Raw genomic sequence first — 21,438 nt, forward strand, 5'->3', positions numbered from 1 at the left:
CGAAGTACAACATGATTTATTCTTTGAGTCTTTCAAAACAATCAAAATAATATTCAAACTCATGCTATTAAAATTTTATACCTTCTTTCATTTAAGAAGTTTTGTATAGCATGTCATATTCAACCAATAGTAGTATATGTCTTCGGTTCCTGATAATTGTTAGTGACTGAATACTATTTTATTCTAAATCATAAAATATTTTAGAAAATACATACCTAATTTTATGCATATAATACTTTGATCTTCATAACGAGATCAACCAAAATATGAGCTAAAGAAAAACAAGAACTCACTCTCAATTAGATAGAGACTCGTGCTGATAACGTATTATAAAATCAAGCTCATGGCAATATAAATATAAAGAGATGAAGACAAGAGAAGTAAGATGGAAGATAAGACTTTCTTCTTATTCAAGTGTGTCATACAATGGTAAATGATATCTCTATTTATAGTGTTGAGATATCATAGTCAAAGGTCACTTTAGAATTATACATAGTTATCATCAAGGTTCATATCACCTTGGAATCTTATCACATTGGAAACACTAATACATGAATCCAATTATTGTTGGATAACTCTAATGGATCATCCACATAACACAATAGATTTATAACATTATTATTATTATTATTATTATTATTATTATTATTATTAGTTTTATTGTTTGTTAGTAATAATTTGCCCTAATATGTTGTTTATGGCATTTCAATTACCACATGATCAGTTTATTGCTGTTTTGACTATTTTAGCACCGTTTTCTGTTTCAGTTTTCTCTTCATTGTTTTTTTTTTATATCGAAATTTGTTATACTTAAATTGAGAGTTTTTCGAAAATAAATTCTTTATCTTTATGAAATAGTGTTAAGGTTTGTATACATTTTAGACTTTTCAAATCTCAATTATTAAATTTCACTGACTATGTTATTATTATTGTTAGGCCGAGTATATCACGACTCACAACTACACTAGTCAAAGGCTATGTTATGCAGGTGATTCGAGAATGGCCTTGGCCGTTGGTGGTCTCAAAATTTCTACTCCATGCACTTCTTTTTCATGGAAAAACAATTTTAATCTTGAAAATCTGTTCATGAAGTAAATAGGGGAGAAAAGTTAAATAATAAAATAAAAAAATTATACTGATAATAAACAAGAAATTACGTACCTATTCATTTTATTATATACATATAGGCTTTTATTATAATATAAATATGTGATAATATTCTAAATCAATAGACAACAAATCATCATTATAAAACATTATCACATAAGCAATATTGGAAGTCTTGGTTTAATATTTGTGAAGTAAATTTCAAAGTCATCGTACAACTTTACCTTCTCCTCATAGTAGACATTATTCTAATTTCTATGCCAAATCCAATTTTATCGTGATATTGAATGTGGAAGTATTTTTAATATATATTCAATTTTTCGTGTAATAACCTTCGGATGTTGAATGATTAGACAAAAACAAACGAACAAAAAAGAGTAACACAACTAACTTTTCTTTGCAGTAGATAGATAGCGTTCGACATCAATTTTATCAAAAGAATAAATTTGCGAATACTGAATAACTAAATAAGAAAAACAAAATACAATTATATGTTAAGATGTAAGTCCTTCGGGATGGTTCAGTTAGTTTGGAGGATGGTTATTTACATAAATTTTCGAGATCGATCCCCCTCAATACTTTCTGAGTGAGTCTGTCGCATAGGACTTGCCAAGCGCGATTTACATTCCTCGTATGGTTTGTAGGCTATTACATGATGGGGAATTTACCCAGTGCGCACAATATGCTCACCACAAAATGCTCGTCCGAAAGATAGAAGCTGTGATATAGATTGTAGCACCTACGGGTTATCCTGGGATAGAAAAACTTATCTTGTGGGCGTACGAGAGCCTTGTAAGATAGGATATTAATATATTGTGAAAAGTGAAAAATAATATGTTTCTAATGAACATTTTCCATGCAATTATAGAGATAGGAATGTCGTACAGTTTTGGATATACTTGAGGGAAATGGTCAAAAAGGCTTTTAGTTGACAATTTAATTTAATATCAACCACATGATATTTTAAAATTGTAACCATTTTGTTTGTCTTTTGTTTTAGATTAGAGGTGTTGATAACTCACACATGAGAGTGACATATAACCAGCTTCATAATAGTTTATTGCTATAGGAATTAGAATTTTTATTTAATTAGAATCATTTCACCACTGTTGTTAGCCCCACCTTAATTTTAATTTCAATTTTAAAATATACAATAACTCATTAGTCAAACACAGACTTAAATTTTTCTTAATCCCACTATATACGCCAGATACATGTATACAACGTGATGCATTTCAGATATAAGAGCCAGATGACATGGAAGCGAGAGCGCGTTATTTGTTTATGTATCCTACATACATACATACTTGGAGTTAACCTAATTTTAATTTCATGTATCATGATATACATATATCTAGACATACCTAAATTTGATACGATTCGTAATATTACAACATATTGTACACTTAAATAATTAACTCATATACTAGTGAGAGTGCTATAAGTTACACCCTAAATAAATAGTTTAAGCCCATGGGCTGACCCTGAGCCGGCCCCAATCAAGCCTTAATGACCAATGACTTATATTGGTCGGGCTTATTAGCGCTAATTTTGAAGGGCAAAGAACATAAATCACATACTTTTAAGGCAAAATTACTATTTGTCCCTTATAAGTTTATAGTTACAGAAATTCCTCAAACTATTACAATAATATAAACGCTGATACATTAAGCTGATGCGCGAGATACATTAATCGTTAAGTAAGATACATTACATTTTATACAAGATACACTAATCTGATGTACATTTTATACATGATACACTAATCTGACGCGCGAGATACACTAATATGATGCGCGAGATACATTAATCTGATGCACGAGATACATTAATATGATGCTTGAGATACATTAATCTGATGCGCTGATACATTAATCTGATATTCGAAAATGATAGATTTTGGGGATTTGTAAAACTAATAGGGAATAGTGGTAATAAGAGAATTTAAATGTGGGATTTCTGTTATTTTCCCAATTTCCAATGAGCTTGAAATTTTTTATCCTAACCCTGCTCCAATAATGACTGATCCGATCCCATGCGCAAAACTCATTTTGACGGCTCTACGTATAATACTATTTTAGTGAATAATATTTTTTTTGTCGATAGACATTCTCTATTTTATTGATAGAAAACTAAATTGTACCTAAACGTACAAAATATATAACTAATGCATCTAATTTAGAATATATCTCAAAGATGACTTCTCATTATTCGCTTCTTTCTATTTAATTTGAGAGATGTGATGTCAATACAAGTTTTTTAAAAAGTTTTTTTCTGTTATACGAAAGTATTTTCTAACTAAGAAACAAATTTATGTCGTCTTTGTTTTTAAATATCACCAATGATTAGCTAATTTTGAACAGTACACCTGCATTTAGAGAATAGCACCTTTTTTTTTATTTTATTTATTATGGCTAAGTAAGCGTTTTATGATAAAGTAGTTAATTCTATAGATCATCTCCGTACGGGTGATGAAGGGAGAGGTAGAAAAAAATCATAATTTTTTTGGGGTTAATGTGCACTTGAAATAAGTTAAAAAAATATATATAGTGATAATTTAATTTTTGTACCCATAATAGGTGAAAAAATCGGGAAAAAAAATTCCATTTTGTTAGCTTGAAAAGACTTCTTGTTATGTTTATTTTCAATTATAGATATTCATCTTTCCTAATTTATGTGAAATGATTAAATTTAAGAGTAAAATAATTTAATTTTTAATTATAAATTTGAACATGAAATTCCTAAGTTTTTTTTGAATGAAAATCTACATATTTAAAGATCACGTGAAAAATACTACACATCACAATAATTGATAAAATATATAAAAATTATATGAATAATTTGTTGTCAAACAAATACTTATTTAAATACGAAATTCAAAAATTGGCACCTAAATTAGTAACTGTCACCATTTGTCCCACAACACTGCACTGTGACTCTGTAAGTGTAAGTTGTAACGTTACCAAATCAAGCTAACGAAATTAAATCACAAAATTAATAATTACTCCTTCATCACTCAAAAAATAAACTAAAATAGTACGTTCTAGTTTTTCAAAAATCTCACAGCTGGCTTAGATTATGGAAGTACTATTATGATACTGTTTAAATTAACAGATTTTTGGATCTTAATTTATCATATATAAATTCCTTAAAATTCTCCGACGTACGTATTCCCTCATTCCCTTTTTTTTAAAAAAATAAAACATGAAATGTTATATTTTATAAATTCCACGTATAGGATAAGAAAAAGTCGAAAATTTTCGTTTGAAACACGTGCCTTTGTGATGCATCAAGCAAAAAAAATTAAATCACTAATCAAAACCACACTGTTTAGCGGGTATATACACATGCCTGCCCTTATTTGTAAAAAAAGGTAGCCGTACATATATTTTTTTAAATTCAGGCGTTATACTCTCTATCCTTCGAGTGAATACTTTATACGCTCTAAATAAATTCTCCACCGTGTAATAACTCTGCAAATCACATGGGGTACATATTTTTTAAAAAAGGAAATTCATCACTCAATAACTGTTGGTACATGATATACATAGAAAATCATTGAATGTTATATTCTTCTTATTTAATATCATGATTTGCTTCCAACTAATTAATTTAAACAAATTGCTCTTTTTATCTATCATAGCTTAATATCTAAGTGTGTATATATATATCATCTCTCTCATATATCATAACTCACAACGCAAAGCAAACAAAAAACATATTCTTACTCAAAATTCAAAAACCTCTACATTTGCACAATGACAAATTATAATTTCAAGCACATCGCCATCATCTTTATTCTCATATCAATTTTCATCCCTCGAGTTTTATCAGTAGTAGAAGATTGTGGAGCGGAAGAAGATAACTCATGTGTCAATAAATCCAAAGCGTTACCCTTAAAAATCATAGCCATAGTCTCCATATTAATCACTAGTATGATCGGAGTTTGTCTTCCACTAGTCACACGTTCTATCCCGGCCCTAAGCCCGGAAAGAAACCTTTTTGTGATAGTCAAGGCATTTGCTGCCGGAATTATATTGGCTACGGGGTTTATGCACGTGCTTCCTGACTCATTCGACATGTTGTCGTCGAGTTGCCTTAAGGAGAATCCATGGCACAAATTCCCCTTCACTGGATTTGTTGCTATGTTGTCTTCTATAGTTACAATGGCTATTGACTCTATAGCAACTAGTTTGTATAGCAAAAAACATAGAGCTGGTTTGGTTAATCCAACTGGTGGTGCTGATCAAGAAATGGGTGCAGTAAATGGTGGACATTCACATCATCATCATGGATCACTTTCGACTAAAGATGGAGTTGAAGGCACTAAATTACTACGATATAGAGTCATTGCTATGGTTAGTTTTATTCATCTTTTATTAATTTGGTCATTATCCTTTACTAGGACACTATCAGGTCACATAAATGATAATTATATGTTACTGCCTATAAATAATGAAATTGATTAATAGTAGCAAAGTAATTCGTTTTAATTGATTAGTGGGAAGCAAATCACAATATTAAATAAGAAAATAAAAATCGAAATTACACTTGATGAAGCCTAATGGCACTTGTCAGTACAACTTTAATGTGATATTTTTTTTTACCAAAATTGGCGAGATCTTTTTTCCTACTTTAATTATAGCTAAAACTTTTGTTAAATTGATTTAGTGTACATATTAAATTTTAAATAAAACAACTGTAAATATGTACTTGAGAAAATGGAGAGAAAATATAATAGATTGAGAGGAGCCAAATCCACGTATTACTGCTAGTCTACTACTTACTACAAGAAGTTAAAATTTGTGTATATAATTAGCGTCTATAAGATAGCTGTTTTTTCAAAAGTATATAAGATAGCTGAAATAGAAGCTTTTTCCTCCTTAAATCAGTTAGAATTTCGTATTATAAAACATGAATTACTTATCCTACTCCTATCTAATTGATTCAATCAAAATATATCATTTTCTTTTAGTAATGAGTAAAGATTGCGGTGAGTTGTTTTGATATATGGATCCGTACAATAAAATAATATATTGTATGCCCGCGTTATTTTATTGAAACTAAACAATTCAATAAGGTGAAAGTCAAGTAAACAATCTCTATTATTTGTGTACTTTAAATTTGTCCTATCATAGTCGATTTGTTTATGTATTACTACTAATAAATCCTAATATATCCACATCATTTTGTCCTTTGACTAAGTTTATTTTTTTTTAATCGCTAATCAATCGGTTCATCAATATTGATTTGAACTTAATTAAAAATCAACACAGGCCGACTAATTAAATAACCTTAATTCTAACTCATTTATTCTAAATCATATACTACATAACATATTGAAATCATCATAAAAAAAATGTAATGTTTTTGCAGGTGTTAGAGCTGGGAATCATAGTTCACTCAATAGTAATAGGAATTTCACTTGGAGCTTCAAACAATACATGTACAATTAAAGGATTAGTTGCTGCACTTTGCTTTCATCAAATGTTTGAAGGAATGGGACTTGGTGGTTGCATTCTCCAGGCAAGTTTTCATTTTTTTTCGAATAAATAGTACCTATCATTAATTAAATATATATTAATATTATAGTAACTTTTTTTTTTTTTTCCCATCCAGGCTGAGTACAAGTTTTTGAAGAAGACACTAATGGCATTTTTCTTCGCAGTAACAACTCCATTTGGTATAGCACTTGGTATGGCATTGTCAACTACTTATGAGGAAACTAGCCCACGGGCGTTAATAACTGTTGGATTACTGAATGCATCATCTGCTGGACTTTTGATTTATATGGCTTTGGTTGATCTTCTTGCTGCTGATTTTATGGGTGACAAATTACAAGGCAGTGTCAAACTACAAATCAAGTCATACATGGCTGTTCTTTTAGGTGCTGGTGGAATGTCTCTCATGGCCAAATGGGCCTAGCTTTGTCTTTTCATATAAGTCTGTGAAATACCTCCTTTATTGAATTGCAAAATTGTAATCGTCTATACTTTTCAATTTCGTGGTTAAATTTGAACTGCAAAGTATTTCCCTCACTTTAGCATTGTTACTTATGTTATAAAATAACTAGCTAACAAACTAATATTACTAAACTAAATTAAAAATAAGAACAGATAAAGAGAGTATAATAATACTCCATATAGCAAACTTTTCTAATCTCTACCTATGCGAAGAAAATATGTTATTTATAGTCAATAGAAAAATATAAACTAAACACTTGATTATTGATAAGTTATTCATTTAGTCAAATAATTACACCTCAAATATAGATGATCTCATATATCATTATATTAATAAAGTAAATAACGACTCTTAAAGAATGATCCACGTGACATTCATTTAGTTTTACAGTAACTTAATTGTTTTCAAGCTGTTTATGCGGAGTTTTTTAATAGTCAAAGTCAATGGATTATAATGGATATCCATTTGTAATCTACCAGCGGTATATTAGTATTTCGCCTGAATAAATTTAATTATAGTAGTACTCTTCTTTCAAAATGGAGTACTTCTTTTGCTCACTATTCTTTTGGTGTGCATTTGGAATGGTTCCAAAAAAATTTAAGTGACGGTTCTGATACACTTTATTTTTTTTTAAGTATTGAGCTTACCTAATTAGTTCGAGGATACATTTTCGTTAATTTTTGCTATCACATTGTTGATTTTTTTCAATCTTTTTTGATATATGTAAATTCAGATTTTTTATATATCTAATTGATTTCGTGTTTCTTAAACTAATGTATAATGCTTTTGTGTCAACATCATGATACATTACAATTTTATCATGTACGGTATATCGTATTCAAATATTAATTTTGATACATAACCTTAATTAGTATTGATACTTGATATCATGTATCAACCTTTACATCTACAAATTTATGAAACATCAACGAACTCGATAACTTGAATATTGATTCATTCATGTATATGTTTGCTACCTCAGTTGTAGTTAGTTGTTGATTCATTGAAGTTGTATTAGTACAATTTGTAGACAAGTTTGATTCAAAATTTGTGATTTTTTTTGGAATAATTTGATACATACCTTCACTTTTGAACATTTTGTTGAGTACAGAGTATCTTTCGACGGCTATTGACTAGACATTGCTTAGAAGATCAGTGATCATTCGAATTCGAGGGTGAGCTACTTCGTAGGAGCTGCCTTGAGTTCTCTTTATGTACAGTCCATTCTACTTGGACTTAGACTAGTTCTTTAGATGATGAATCTTGTAAGAATTTTGGTACATTAACTTTCACGTTCTAGGGGTTGTATTTCCGCATTCGTGTTAGTTCATTTGTTTAGTTCCCTAATAAATATTTTAGTCATTTAAATCTGCTTGTGTATCTTTAAATACCTTAATCGTTAAGTTGCTTGGTTGGATTGTAGTAATGATTCTCCCACTGGAGGGTTAGTGTGGGTGCTAATCACAAAGTTTGGGTCGGATGACATGTAGCTAGATGATTAGCTTTTGTGTTGAGTGAAGCAAAAATCATATATTTGGTCAAAATAATAGAAATAAAATGGGAAAATAATGACACCAATAGATGAGAAAGGGGATTTCTTTGAAATTGTAACTGTAGCAAACCGTTTTCCTTTTCTTAATAATTTGCGGAAGAATATTTAGTTAAGGAAAAGTTTACTCATTGGATACACTTACATAAGATGACGTATTTTACAGAATTTTTTTGCTACTCACAATAGGTCATGAAGATAAAAGAAGGCCACACTTATTACTCAAAACAAAATATGAAGACAAATTTAAGCCCAAATTGCCATGACAGACATTCCACCAGCACCAAGAAGAACAGCCATGTAAGACTTGATTTGTAGCTTGACACTGCCTTGTAATTTGTCACCCATAAAATCAGCAGCAAGAAGATCAACCAAAGCCATATATAGCAAAAGTCCAGCAGATGATGCATTCAGTAATCCAACAGTTATTAACGCCCGTGGACTATTTTCCTCATAAGTAGTTGACAATGCTATACCAAGTGCTATACCAAATGGAGTCGTTACTGCGAAGAAAAATGCCATTATCGCCTTCTTCATAAACTTGTACTCGGCCTGGATTAGAACAAGAGTTGAATTAGAGAATGTAATAAGATACTACGAATGGTTGATATTTGTTATTGATAAACTTTAAACGAAAAAAGTTCTCCTTTCCATTTAATTTCTTCACAAAAATGAACACTATAGCTACTTGCCTGTAGGATGCAACCACCAAGCCCCATTCCTTCAAACATTTGATGAAAGCAAAGTGCAGCTACAAGTCCTTTAATTGTGCATGTATTGCTTGATGCACCTAGAGATAGCCCTATCACTATTGAGTGAACAATAATTCCAAGCTCTAACACCTGCAACAACGTTTAAAGATAAACTATTTGTAAACACAGTAATTCTTTTTTTAACAGACTAAAAAGATATATTGTATGTACGTGTTAGATAATAGAACAAAAGAAGGAAACTCACCATGGCAATTACTCTGTATCTTAGTAATTTTTTGCCATCAAGTCCATCTTTAGTCGAAAGGGATCCATGATGATGATGGGAATGAACATGATTTCCAGACACAGCCATTTCTTGATCACCTTCTGGATTAACCACACCACCTTTATGTTTCTTGCTGTACAAACTAGTAGCTATAGAGTCAATAGCCATCGTTACTGTTGGAATTCTGACCCCCAAATTTGCCTTAGGAACAGGTTTATTCTATATGTTCTTTTGGAAAAATTACAGCAGTTACGTTTTGTGAAGTAAATAAAACAATGACACAATATTTTATCGCGGAAAACCCCAACTCACAAGGGTAAAAACCACGACCTACACCTCTGTAGGATTTAACTCCACTTTATTAAATTTCACGTCTCAACAAAAGATTACAAAGCTATGTAACCTAAGGAATTATAAACTCTAATTCCTAGAGGAATTATAAACTCTAATTCCTAGCTAAGAAATTATAAACTCTAATTTCTAGCTACCCAAAGACACAAAACCCCCCGGTTTAATATCTTCCAATGTTCTTCAAGTTCTACAACTTGTTGAACAACTCCTACTCACAAAACTCAGATTGTAAACAAGACTCTTGAATACAATTTTACAATTTTTCCTCACAAATTGCTACGCTCCCAATAAATCTCAAAACTCTTTCAAACTTCTTGATCGTGTTTTGATCTTCTCTCTATGTAAGTGCGCACTTTTTTTTGATGCAAATAGCTCCCTATTTATAGATCAAAACTTCAACAAATCCTTGTATAATTCAACTTGTATTTGCCTTCTACAAATCCTTGTTGACTTCTACTTGGACTTCTTTTCTACAGAATTTCCTTAAATAAATAAGAAGGCACAATTTCCTTAAATAGATTTCCTTAAATAGGAATTAGTTTTCCTTCTTTCACTTGGCTTTGAACTCCTTTATAAAAGGAAACTTTTTGTACTTGTTGCTACTTGAAAAAAAATAATAATTCTACAGCTTTATAACTTCTAATTCACGTTGTTGACGTTCTCCTTATCAAAGTCAGATTCGTTTTGTAAGGAACACGTCTGTACAACCTGTTTCTTTCATCTGTTTCTGTATTTGTCAATTATCAAAATCTTTATCATTCTAACAAATTCCCCCTTTTTGATGATGACAATTATACATTTTGAACTCCGCAAATAAGACACACATCATCCTTCTTTTGTCATTTACTACTACAACTCCTTAACTTTGTCATACTTCAAAACAACAATACTTAAACAAATTCCCCCTTTTTGACTATGGCAAATTTTATCTGCTTGCATTGAATAGGTACACATAACTCATATGCATATGCAGCTGCTTCCCCCTTTTGACATTAGGCAAATTCGATACTCATGGCCACTGGGCTATCACTTACACAAACACTTAAAAATCAAGAACCCAATGAACTAAAACAAAGCATTAGCATAAACATAGGAGATAGACATTAACCTGAAATTCAAACCCAACATTAGCATTAATCAAAAAGCATATACACCACAAATGTAATCAAAATTAAACATAGAATCAAGCACTTGTGATGAAAAAAACTTTGGAAGTCAAAGGATAGAGTGGTTAGGTAATATCAAAAGATGAGAGGATAAATAAAAGTCATTTTTCAGCAGCAAAAATATCTTTTGGATTAACAAAATTAGCAGCCTTCTCAATTTCAAAGTTAACCTTGGTCTATGCACGCTCAATCCTTTTTTTTTTTTTTTTTTTTTTCACTTTTAAGGAACTTGTTCAATCAATCATGTTCTTTCTGCAGAAACAATAGTTCACTCATCTTTAATTTCAATAGAGTCAGTAAGAGGAACAAATTTTCTTGAATATCACTTGTAAAGGAACATGTTCTCTCAATATGTTCCTTGGACGTGTACTATCAACTGCAGCATCAACTAGAAATTTTATTTTATATCAATTCGAATCCCAGTTTATATGGTTCCCAATAGAAGAACTAGGTTCGACAGATGTATCTCTCGTCGATTCCCTTTTACTAGATGCACCCAAGTTGATCCTAACAAGTGAACTTTGTTTAAGTATAGGGTCTCCAAAATATTCCCCCTCACAATGTAAATCCTCCAAGACTTTACTCAATACAAAATATTCCCCCTAAGAACCAGCACACTCTACTTTCTTAATCTGTATATATAAGGCCCCAAGTAGAGGTGTCCTCCATCAAATTCATTTCAACCACAGACCATCACATTGGGATAAGGCTTTTTAAGAAGATATTTGTTTTGGTAGTATTTAGGGCATGAATATCTTTTGGGACAAGTGGAAGAAATAGGTTCAAGTGCATTGACTTTATATTTAATCATGAATAATTGTAGTGCACATACCTTAGATCTCTGGATAATGCTGAATTTTGCTTCAATTTTACCAAGTCTCTCTCCTGTGCTAGATGCAAATACAATGTTATAGTGCATGAGTAGCATGACTTTAAAAGTGGTATAGAGACATACAACTTAATGTACAAAACTGAGCATAGAACTCAATATTAGAGGGCAATATGCGCAATGTTCATTAGCCATTTTTGGATACTTATTTAACCTTAATCATCCCCAAGTTTAAAATTGTTCCTTTTGAAAGTGTTTTCCTTGGCTGATCATATTTTTGATTGATTGATCATCATAGTGCGCATAATTGTTAGATACTGCATAGGTTGAACCTGTTTCCTTCAACATGCTTCTTCAGTCTTTCTCCATTTTTTTTCAACCATTTTTTTCAATTTTTTTTTCAGTTAATGTTATTCATCCATTCTTCTTCCCCCTTTTTTTTCAAGTGAGAGGATTTTTTTTTTAAAAAAAAATTTACAATCATGCATCTGAAACAACATGTTCAATTGGTGAATGTTGTCGGCTTCCTCTCACTTTTCCTGCAAATTCAAATGTTAGATTTAGGAACCCAGACTAGCTTGGGTCCTTTGTATTGACAAAAAGGATGAATAAGATCTCTATATGCCCAGTTGGGCAGATTATTTTTCCTTTGAGTATACATGTTCCTTTGAACAGTTTTATAAGTTCCTCTTGCATTATTTTCTGCACTAGCTTTGTATTTAGGACAATATTGTTTAGAGTGACCTGAGATACCACAAATAATACAAAACATAGGATTCCCATTTATGGATTGTTCATACCGTATTCCAGTTTTAATGTTCCTATTATTGTTACCTAGATGGGTTACTATCATGGAGGATTTTGTCCACTTATTTGCTCTTTCCAGATCACTTCTCATCCTATTTAATTCAAGATTTATTCTTCTAGAGTTTTGCTTTTCTAGTTTTAAAATATTTTTGAGTTTGTCGACCTCAAGTGTTTGGTCAGGCAGTTCACTCCCTTTTTCTTTACCAAGAACTTTTAAGTTTAGATTCTCAGTTCTTAGTTCCAGATTGTGAGATTCAAGTTGCTTGATTTTCCCTTGAAGGTCATGTTTGTTCTTATTAAGATCAATGTGCTCAAACTTTAAGCTAGCGTTTAATCCCTTTTTAAGAGTTTCTTGAAGTTCTTACTTATCAGAGCAAGATCATCATCATCTATGTCAGATTCATCACTTTCAGTTGCTTTAAATCCAAGATTTTTCTCTTTTTTTCCTTCACCTCTTTTGTCAACATTCATCTCATAAGTTTTGAGATTTCCTACTAATTCATCCAAAGTCATATTGGTTAGATCTTTGGCTTCTCTGATTGCAGTAACTTTTATTTCCCATGATCTAGGCAGAGTCCTTAGTACTTTGTCTACCTGTTCCTCAGTGGTGTATACTTTGCCCAAGGATATTAACTCATTTACAACAGTGGTAAATCTGGTGATCATATCCTGAAGTGATTCTCCGGGTTTCATCTTGAAGGCTTCATATTCAGAACAAAGTCTGGCAATTCTGAATTTACGAACTTGAGTTGTACCTTCGTGAGATTTTTTAAAGTGTCCCATATTTGTTTTGCAGAGGTACAACTAGAGATGCGGTTAAACTCATCAGGTCCTAATCCGCATACCAGAATGCACTTAGCTTTTGCATTCTTTCCTAACATCTTGTAATCGGCTTCTTTATACTTTTCTATAGGTTTAGGTACCTTATTCCCTTCACTATCAATAATAGTAGGAATTAATGGTCCATTAGTAATTCTAACCCATAATTCGTAATCTTCAGCTTGAATGAAATCTTCCATTCTTGTCTTCCACCAAGAGTAGTATTCTCCATTAAATAATGGTGGTCTGTTGATGTGTTGTCCTTGACCATGCCCAAGAGGAGGTGCAAAATTCATTATGATCTTATCTTGAGTTGTTAGACTCTTCAAAGATAACCTGCTCTGATACCAATTGTTGGAATTCTGACCCCCAAATTTGCCTTAGGAACAGGTTTATTCTATATGTTCCTTTGGAAAAATTACAGCAGTTACGTTTTGTGAAGTAAATAAAACAATGACACAATATTTTATCGCGGAAAACCCCAACTCACAAGGGTAAAAACCACGACCTACACCTCTGTAGGATTTAACTCCACTTTATTAAATTTCACGTCTCAACAAAAGATTACAAAGCTATGTAACCTAAGGAATTATAAACTCTAATTCCTAGAGGAATTATAAACTCTAATTCCTAGCTAAGAAATTATAAACTCTAATTTCTAGCTACCCAAAGACACAAAACCCCCCGGTTTAATATCTTCCAATGTTCTTCAAGTTCTACAACTTGTTGAACAACTCCTACTCACAAAACTCAGATTGTAAACAAGACTCTTGAATACAATTTTACAATTTTTCCTCACAAATTGCTACGCTCCCAATAAATCTCAAAACTCTTTCAAACTTCTTGATCGTGTTTTGATCTTCTCTCTATGTAAGTGCGCACTTTTTTTTTATGCAAATAGCTCCCTATTTATAGATCAAAACTTCAACAAATCCTTGTATAATTCAACTTGTATTTGCCTTCTACAAATCCTTGTTGACTTTTACTTGGACTTCTTTTCTACAGAATTTCCTTAAATAAATAAGAAGGCACAATTTCCTTAAATAGATTTCCTTAAATAAGAATTAGTTTTCCTTCTTTCACTTGGCTTTGAACTCCTTTATAAAAGGAAACTTTTTGTACTTGTTGCTACTTGAAAAAATAATAATTCTACAGCTTTATAACTTCTAATTCACGTTGTTGACGTTCTCCTTATCAAAGTCGGATTCGTTTTGTAAGGAACACGTATGTACAACCTGTTTCTTTCATCTGTTTCTGTATTTGTCAATTATCAAAATCTTTATCATTCTAACAGTTACTATAGCGGACAACATTGCCACAAATCCAGTAAAGGGGAATTTGTGCCACGGGTGCTCCTTAAGGCAACTCGACGACAACATGTCAAACGAGTCCGGTAGCACGTGCATAAACCCCGTAGCTAGGATAATTCCAGCAGCAAATGCCTTAACTATCACAAAAAGGTTTCGTTCCGGGCTTAGGGCCGGGATAGAACGTGTGACTAGTGGAAGACATACTCCGATCATACTAGTGATTAATATGGAGACTATGGCTATGATTTTTAAGGGTAACGCTTTGGATTTATTTACACATGAGTTATCTTCTTCTGCTCCACAATCTTCTACTACTGATAAAACTCGAGGGGCCAAAATTGAGATGAGAATGAGGAAAATGGCGATGTACTTGAAATTATAATTAGCCATTTTGCAATTGTGAAGATTTTTTTTAGTATAAGAATATGTTTTTTTTGTTTGTTTGTGGTTATGAGTTATGAGTTATGTTATCTTCAGTCTACTAGCTATTTATATATACTTTGAGTTTTGGTATTCCGTGTGCTAGATAGGATTTAAAATATATAAAATACATTATCCAAACGTAACATAGGGTTAGCAAAACAATGATTGGTGGCTTTTTCATTTTTAAAAATTAATTGATGTTGGATAACACATTGAAGCCTAATACTATTTCACCAAAGCTAGCATGAAAATGGCTGGAATTCGCGAAAATAAACAATATTATACCATAGTAAAGGCATGAAGTGGGCCTAAATGTTTAATAAAGATATATACATGTGGATTTTCTACTTACAAATACGGAAAATATGTATCCAAAATGGCAAAGGGTGTGTTTTAAACGAGTGCTGAATAAGGAAAGCACGTGGTTGATGTTGACTTGGTAGTTTCTTTTCCTACATGGATTTTACAAAATACGACCATTTTATGACTTAATATTCCAAGAAACAATTTAAATAATCGTTCTTCCAGCCATTTATATTACAAATAGGGGAAAAGGGTTTGATAAACCCCTCAACATTGTCATTTAAAGTTGATATACTACTTATTATGAAAATGGCTCATATATACCCCTACTTGTAAACAAATGGCTCACATATACCCTTTTCCTCTAACGGAAATGAAAAGAATATAATTTTAATCTAAATTTTTATTATTTTTTTCTAAAAATATGATCCCATATGAGTAAATTTAATCCTCGTCAGACATATTTTTTTTGACTTTTTTTTGTTTTAATGGATAATTTATAATTATTATTTTGATAATCAAATTTATTTATGTTTCACTAATATTCTTGTAAAACTTATTGTAGATGATCAAATTTTTTCTTCGAATACGAAATTAAATTACAATACACAAAAAAAATAGTTTAATTTTTTTTCTTTAAACTAAGGAATGAAAGAAAAAAAAATAAGAATAAGAAACTCAAATGATTATAATAAAAGAAGTTAAAAAATAATTTATGTACGAAAAAAATTAAAATATACCTTAAACTTTGATAGAAGAATCATATGTACCCCTAAATAATTTTTTTTAAAAAAATTAGAGGTAATAAATATAAATTTAAAACTAATTTTTTAACTTGCGTTAAATGAAGGGTATATGCGAGCCATTTTGTAATGGCAGGGGTATATGTGAGCCGTTTGTATAACGGTAAGGGCATATATGAGTCACTTTTATAACGAGAAGTATATCAGCTCCAAATGACAAAGTTGAAAGGTATATCAGACCCTTTTCCCTTAAAAATAGTTAACGAATATCTAATTTATATATACGGAAAAAAAAAGAAATAATAGGACTAAAGTTGCATGTTGGATTTATTGGAGACTCACCCGACAAGGAGCTCAAGAACGATGTTGTAATAAAAAAAAGTTTTTACTTTATTTTTTCCATATTTAAAATAATAGTTTTCCCTTTTAAGTTTTGCTTCCATGTAAATAGAAGCTTTGTTATTTAAGATAAGCTAATAATTAGGATATAGTTGGAAAGTTTATGACCTTTTCCACTTTTACTTCCGTTTAAATACGAATTTGTTATTTAACACACCTAACAATTAGGATAGCTGGGTAGTTTCTTATTTTATGTTTTTTAGCTATACAGAGGAATAAACATACAAACATTGACAAAAAATTTTCTTCTTTATCTTTTATATTTTTTTTAAAAATTACCTTTATATTTACAGAATGATACATTATAATTTCAATCACATCGTCATTTTCTTCGTTCTCATCTCAATTTTCGTCCCTCAAGTTTCTTCAATAGTAGAAGATTGTGGACCAGAAGAGAACAACTCATGTGTCGATAAATCTAAAGCGTTACCTTTAAAAATCATAGCCATAATTTCCATCCTTATAACTAGTATAAAATTTGCTTATGGCTTACATTAGTTACACGTTCTATCCCGGCCCTAAGCCCGGATAGAAGCCTTTTCGTGATTGTCAAGGCATTTGCTTCTGGAATTATATTAGGTTCGGGTTTTATGCACGTGCTACCTGACTCATTCGATATGTTGTCATCGAGTTGCCTTAAGGAGAACCCGTGGCACAAATTCCCCTTCACTGGATTTGTAGCTATGTTGTCTGCTATATTTACAATGGCTATTGACTCAAAATCTACTAGTTTGTATAGCAAGAAACATAGAGCTGGTTTGGTTAATCCAGAAATTGGTCAACCTCAAGGTGGTGTTGATCTGGAAATAGGTGCAAAATTACTCAGATACAGAGTGATTGCTATGGTGAGCTTTATTTATATTATATTAATTTGATCTATTATGAATCCTCATCAATAAGGTGAAAGTTCAAATTGTCAACTAATTGAGCTACTAATCATATTAATTGTAGCAATATATACTTGTTTGTAATTTCTTATTTAATATATCGATAAATAAAATAACGTTTTTGCAGGTGTTAGAATTGGGAATCATAGTTCACTCAGTAGTAATAGGGATTATTTCACTTGGAGTTTCAAATAATACATGTACAGTTAAAGGATTAGGTGCTGCACTATGCTTTCATCAAATGTTTGAAGGAATGGGACTTGGTGATTGCATTCTCCAGGCAAGTTTTCATTTTACAAATAATAACATTAATTTGACATACTTTCTTAGAGTACGTATTATTGCTAATATATACATATAATATATAGTTTACATTCACTAATTTTAGTCTTTTTTGAAAATAATCAGGCTGACTACAAGTTGTTGGAGAAGCAATGATGGCATTTTTCTTTTCAGTAACTACTCCATTTGGTATAGCACTATCAAATACTTATCAAGAAAATAGCCCTCGTGCTTTAATAATTGTGGGCTTGTTGAATGCATCATCAACTGGGCTTTTGATATATATGGCTTTTGGTTGATCTTCTTGCTGCTGATTTTATGGGTGACAAATTACAAGGCAGTGTCACGCTACAAATTAAATCATACATGGCTGTTCTTTTAGGTGCCGGTGGAATGTCTCTCATGGCCAAATGGGCCTAGCTTTGTCTTTTCATATAAGTCTGTGAAATACCTCCTTTATTGAATTGCAAAATTGCACTAAAAAGCGAAGGATTGCGTCGTTTTTAAAAAACGTCGTTTGGACTCGGTCGCTCTTCCATCGTGGCTTTTCAATTTGCAATGAACTGAATCGCTCTGAAACGTTTGAATCGCTCTGAAACGTTAGATGACGTTCTTTTTTAAAAAAAAAAAAGAAGTATGAGGTGTGAATATATATTGAGATGGATTGTTAGGTTATATGTTGATCATGATGCTACTGGCCACTAATGTGGAATACATGAACGAGGACAGATCACATGATTTTGTATGAGGCCTACCACTTTAAGCGCTGGTTGCGACTCCTTGTAGGATTGTGCAAAATGAAAAGTGTCCAACCTTATTTTGAAAAAATATAAAATACATAGTTATAGTTATATGTAGTGGAATTAGAGATTTTGTACTTGGCATATACATAAAATGTATATTTTTTTTATTTAACATGTACATAAACAAGGCCATTATAAATTAAATGAAATGTTTTACATTATGTTTCTATATCTTCAAATTTAATTTTATATGCTTATACATGTGTTATTTAATTTTTTTTATACTAGGCATACAAAGACTACTTCATAATGGAGATATATTGTCAATATCTTTATTTTTGGTTGGTTAAAAAAATTGTCAATATCAATAATTTTTATGAGTGTAATATAATATCTAAAAGGTAAAATAAATATTACAAATTAATTATATGAAAGCTTGACGAGGTGATTTATCATGAAAGTGTGGATGATTCACCTGGTAGGAAAAAATAGTAAAGCCAAATCTTTTTTTATTCCCTCTACTTAATATATTTGCAGAAGAATTTCGCTGGAAAGGTTCACTCGCTAGAAAGCCTAATACGTCCTCCGTTCATTTTTAGTTGTTATGTTTGGCTTGTAAAAGTTAATTTAATTATTTTTTAATAAAAAATGAGATATTTAAAAGTTATACGAAAAGTACTATAAATTAAAAAATTCTTTCATATCAATATTAATGAAATTACAATACATAGTAAAATATTAGTCAAAATTTTTATCATTAGATTCTCAAAAAGGAAATGATCACTACGACAAAAATATCTTTTACCGGCAAAAGATATACATATTAACAAAGAGTGTTAAAGTCTTTAAGTAGAAAAAAAATATACACATTAATGAAGAGTGTTAAAGTGTTTACCAGCATTAGTTAATTGCTATTGAATCCAATATCAGATATAAAAAACAAGTTCTAATTGCCGCGATATATTTAGTGACAATTTAGCTATTGTTATTAATTAATGTAAGGAATGACTAGTAAAATTGGACGGAGGGATTATACGTTATATCGATTCCTGCATCAACAAACGTCTAACTTTGGCTATGAAAAGCTCTAAAAGACGCATAATATTGTAATTAAGACCAAAAGAGTAGAGATGTATTTTACTGAATATTTTGTAACTCACAATTAAGTCATGACTCATGTATTTTAAAACGATACCAAATTATAATTTCAAACTTAGATGAAAGGAGGGACGGACAAAAAAAATGCCTGAGGGTGGGGGGATGGAGTGTTTACACACTTATTGCTCAAAACAAAATATGAAGACAAGTTTAAGCCCAAATTGCCATGACAGACATTCCACCAGCACCAAGAAGAACAGCCATGTAAGACTTGATTTGTAGCTTGACACTGCCTTGTAATTTGTCACCCATAAAATCAGCAGCAAGAAGATCAACCAAAGCCATATATATCAAAAGTCCAGCAGATGCTGCATTCAGTAATCCAACAGTTATTAACGCCCGTGGACTATTTTCCTCATAAGTAGTTGACAATGCTATACCAAGTGCTATACCAAATGGAGTCGTTACTGCGAAGAAAAACGCCATTATCGCCTTCTTCATAAACTTGTACTCGGCCTGGATTAGAACAAGAGTTGAATTAGTGAATGTATTTGCAAATAGTCGAGTAATAAAATGAACAAACACTATAGCTACTTGCCTGTAGGATGCAACCACCAAGCCCCATTCCTTCAAACATTTGATGAAAGCAAAGTGCAGCTACGAGTCCTTTAATCGTACATGTATTGCTTGACGCACCTAGAGATAGCCCTATCACTATTGAGTGAACAATAATTCCAAGCTCTAACACCTGCAACAACGTTTAAAGATAAACTATTTGTGGACACAGTAATTCTTTTTTGAACAGACTAAAAAGATATAGTATACGTACGTGTTAGATAATAGAACGAAAGAAGGAAACTCACCATGGCAATTACTCTGTATCTTAGTAATTTTTTGCCATCAAGTCCATCTTTAGTCGAAAGGGATCCATGATGATGATGGGAATGAACATGATTTCCAGCCACAGCCATTTCTTGATCACATTCTGGATTAACCACACCACCATTATGTTTTTTGCTGTATAAACTAGTAGCTATAGAGTCAATAGCCATCGTTACTATAGCAGACAACATAGCCACAAATCCAGTAAAGGGGAATTTGTGCCACGGGTGCTCCTTAAGGCAACTCGATGACAACATATCAAATGAGTCCGGTAGCACGTGCATAAACCCCGTAGCCAGGATAATTCCAGCAGCAAATGCCTTGACTATCACAAAAAGGCTTCGTTCCGGGCTTAGGGCCGGGATAGAACGTGTGACTAGTGGAAGACATACTCCAATCATACTAGTGATTAATATGGAGACTATAGCTATGATTTTTAAGGGTAACGCTTTGGATTTATTGACACATGAGTTGTCTTCTTCTGCTCCACAATCATCAACTACTGATAAAACTTGAGGGGCCAAAATTGAGATGAGAATGAAGAAGATAGCGATGTGCTTGAAACAATAATTTGTCATTGTGGTAGCTATAATGTATATTTAGTGAATATGTTTATTTGTTTGTGGTTATGAATTATGATATCTTGCGATCGAGCTACTACTTATATATACTTTAAAATTTTGCTAATCCGTGTGCTAGCTACTATTTAAAATTTATTAAATTCAATATCCAAGTGTAACTTAGGGTAAGCTAAACAACAATTGGTGGTTATGTCATTTTTTAAAAAATAATTAAAGT

The 21,438-nt window shown here is 31.5% G+C and overlaps 3 protein-coding genes and 1 pseudogene across 4 annotated transcripts; 2 read left to right on the forward strand and 2 right to left on the reverse strand.

The window, feature by feature from the left end:
* The first annotated feature begins 4,769 nt into the window (after nt 1-4,769).
* On the forward strand, nt 4,770-7,145 carry LOC107010596 (fe(2+) transport protein 1-like). Its single transcript, XM_015209875.1, has 3 exons — nt 4,770-5,465; nt 6,484-6,633; nt 6,727-7,145. The coding sequence occupies exons 1-3, from the start codon at nt 4,866-4,868 to the stop codon at nt 7,030-7,032; spliced, it is 1,056 nt and encodes a 351-aa protein (XP_015065361.1). The 5' UTR covers nt 4,770-4,865; the 3' UTR covers nt 7,033-7,145.
* A 1,721-nt stretch (nt 7,146-8,866) lies between these two features.
* Nucleotides 8,867-15,270, reverse strand: LOC107010540 (fe(2+) transport protein 1-like). Its single transcript, XM_015209826.1, has 4 exons — nt 14,879-15,270; nt 9,578-9,782; nt 9,313-9,462; nt 8,867-9,172 (listed from the first exon to the last, which is right to left on the reverse strand). The coding sequence occupies exons 1-4, from the start codon at nt 15,268-15,270 to the stop codon at nt 8,867-8,869; spliced, it is 1,053 nt and encodes a 350-aa protein (XP_015065312.1).
* Nucleotides 15,271-17,042: 1,772 nt separating this feature from the next.
* LOC107010767 lies at nt 17,043-18,455 on the forward strand (annotated as a pseudogene).
* Nucleotides 18,456-19,751: 1,296 nt separating this feature from the next.
* LOC107010400 (fe(2+) transport protein 1-like) lies at nt 19,752-21,265 on the reverse strand. Of its 2 annotated transcripts, XM_015209682.2 has the most exons (4): nt 20,622-21,265; nt 20,357-20,506; nt 20,211-20,274; nt 19,752-20,126 (listed from the first exon to the last, which is right to left on the reverse strand). In XM_015209682.2, the coding sequence occupies exons 1-4, from the start codon at nt 21,216-21,218 to the stop codon at nt 19,969-19,971; spliced, it is 969 nt and encodes a 322-aa protein (XP_015065168.1). In that variant the 5' UTR covers nt 21,219-21,265; the 3' UTR covers nt 19,752-19,968. The 2 variants fall into 2 exon arrangements, with proteins under 2 accessions (XP_015065168.1, XP_015065167.1); XM_015209681.2 differs by having other exon boundaries at nt 19,752-20,274.
* Between the last annotated feature and the right edge of the window lie 173 nt (nt 21,266-21,438).

This window comes from Solanum pennellii, chromosome 2, assembly GCF_001406875.1.
Source record: "Solanum pennellii chromosome 2, SPENNV200".
Lineage (NCBI taxonomy): Eukaryota > Viridiplantae > Streptophyta > Magnoliopsida > Solanales > Solanaceae > Solanum > Solanum pennellii.

Excerpts from the sequence above, each read along its gene's own strand:
- LOC107010596 (XM_015209875.1), top strand. The coding sequence starts at position 4,866 with ATGACAAATTATAATTTCAAGCACATCGCCATCATCTTTATTCTCATA. Across the intron at positions 5,466-6,483 it reads GATATAGAGTCATTGCTATG|GTGTTAGAGCTGGGAATCAT; the intron begins GTTAGTTTTATT and ends ATGTTTTTGCAG. Across the intron at positions 6,634-6,726 it reads TTGGTGGTTGCATTCTCCAG|GCTGAGTACAAGTTTTTGAA; the intron begins GCAAGTTTTCAT and ends TTTCCCATCCAG.
- LOC107010540 (XM_015209826.1), bottom strand. The coding sequence starts at position 15,270 with ATGGCTAATTATAATTTCAAGTACATCGCCATTTTCCTCATTCTCATC. Across the intron at positions 9,783-14,878 it reads ACTGGATTTGTGGCAATGTT|AATTCCAACAGTAACGATGG; the intron begins GTCCGCTATAGT and ends TTTGGGGGTCAG. Across the intron at positions 9,173-9,312 it reads TTGGTGGTTGCATCCTACAG|GCCGAGTACAAGTTTATGAA; the intron begins GCAAGTAGCTAT and ends GTTCTAATCCAG.
- LOC107010400 (XM_015209681.2), bottom strand. The coding sequence starts at position 21,218 with ATGACAAATTATTGTTTCAAGCACATCGCTATCTTCTTCATTCTCATC. Across the intron at positions 20,507-20,621 it reads GATACAGAGTAATTGCCATG|GTGTTAGAGCTTGGAATTAT; the intron begins GTGAGTTTCCTT and ends ACGTTGTTGCAG. Across the intron at positions 20,275-20,356 it reads TTGGTGGTTGCATCCTACAG|GCCGAGTACAAGTTTATGAA; the intron begins GCAAGTAGCTAT and ends GTTCTAATCCAG.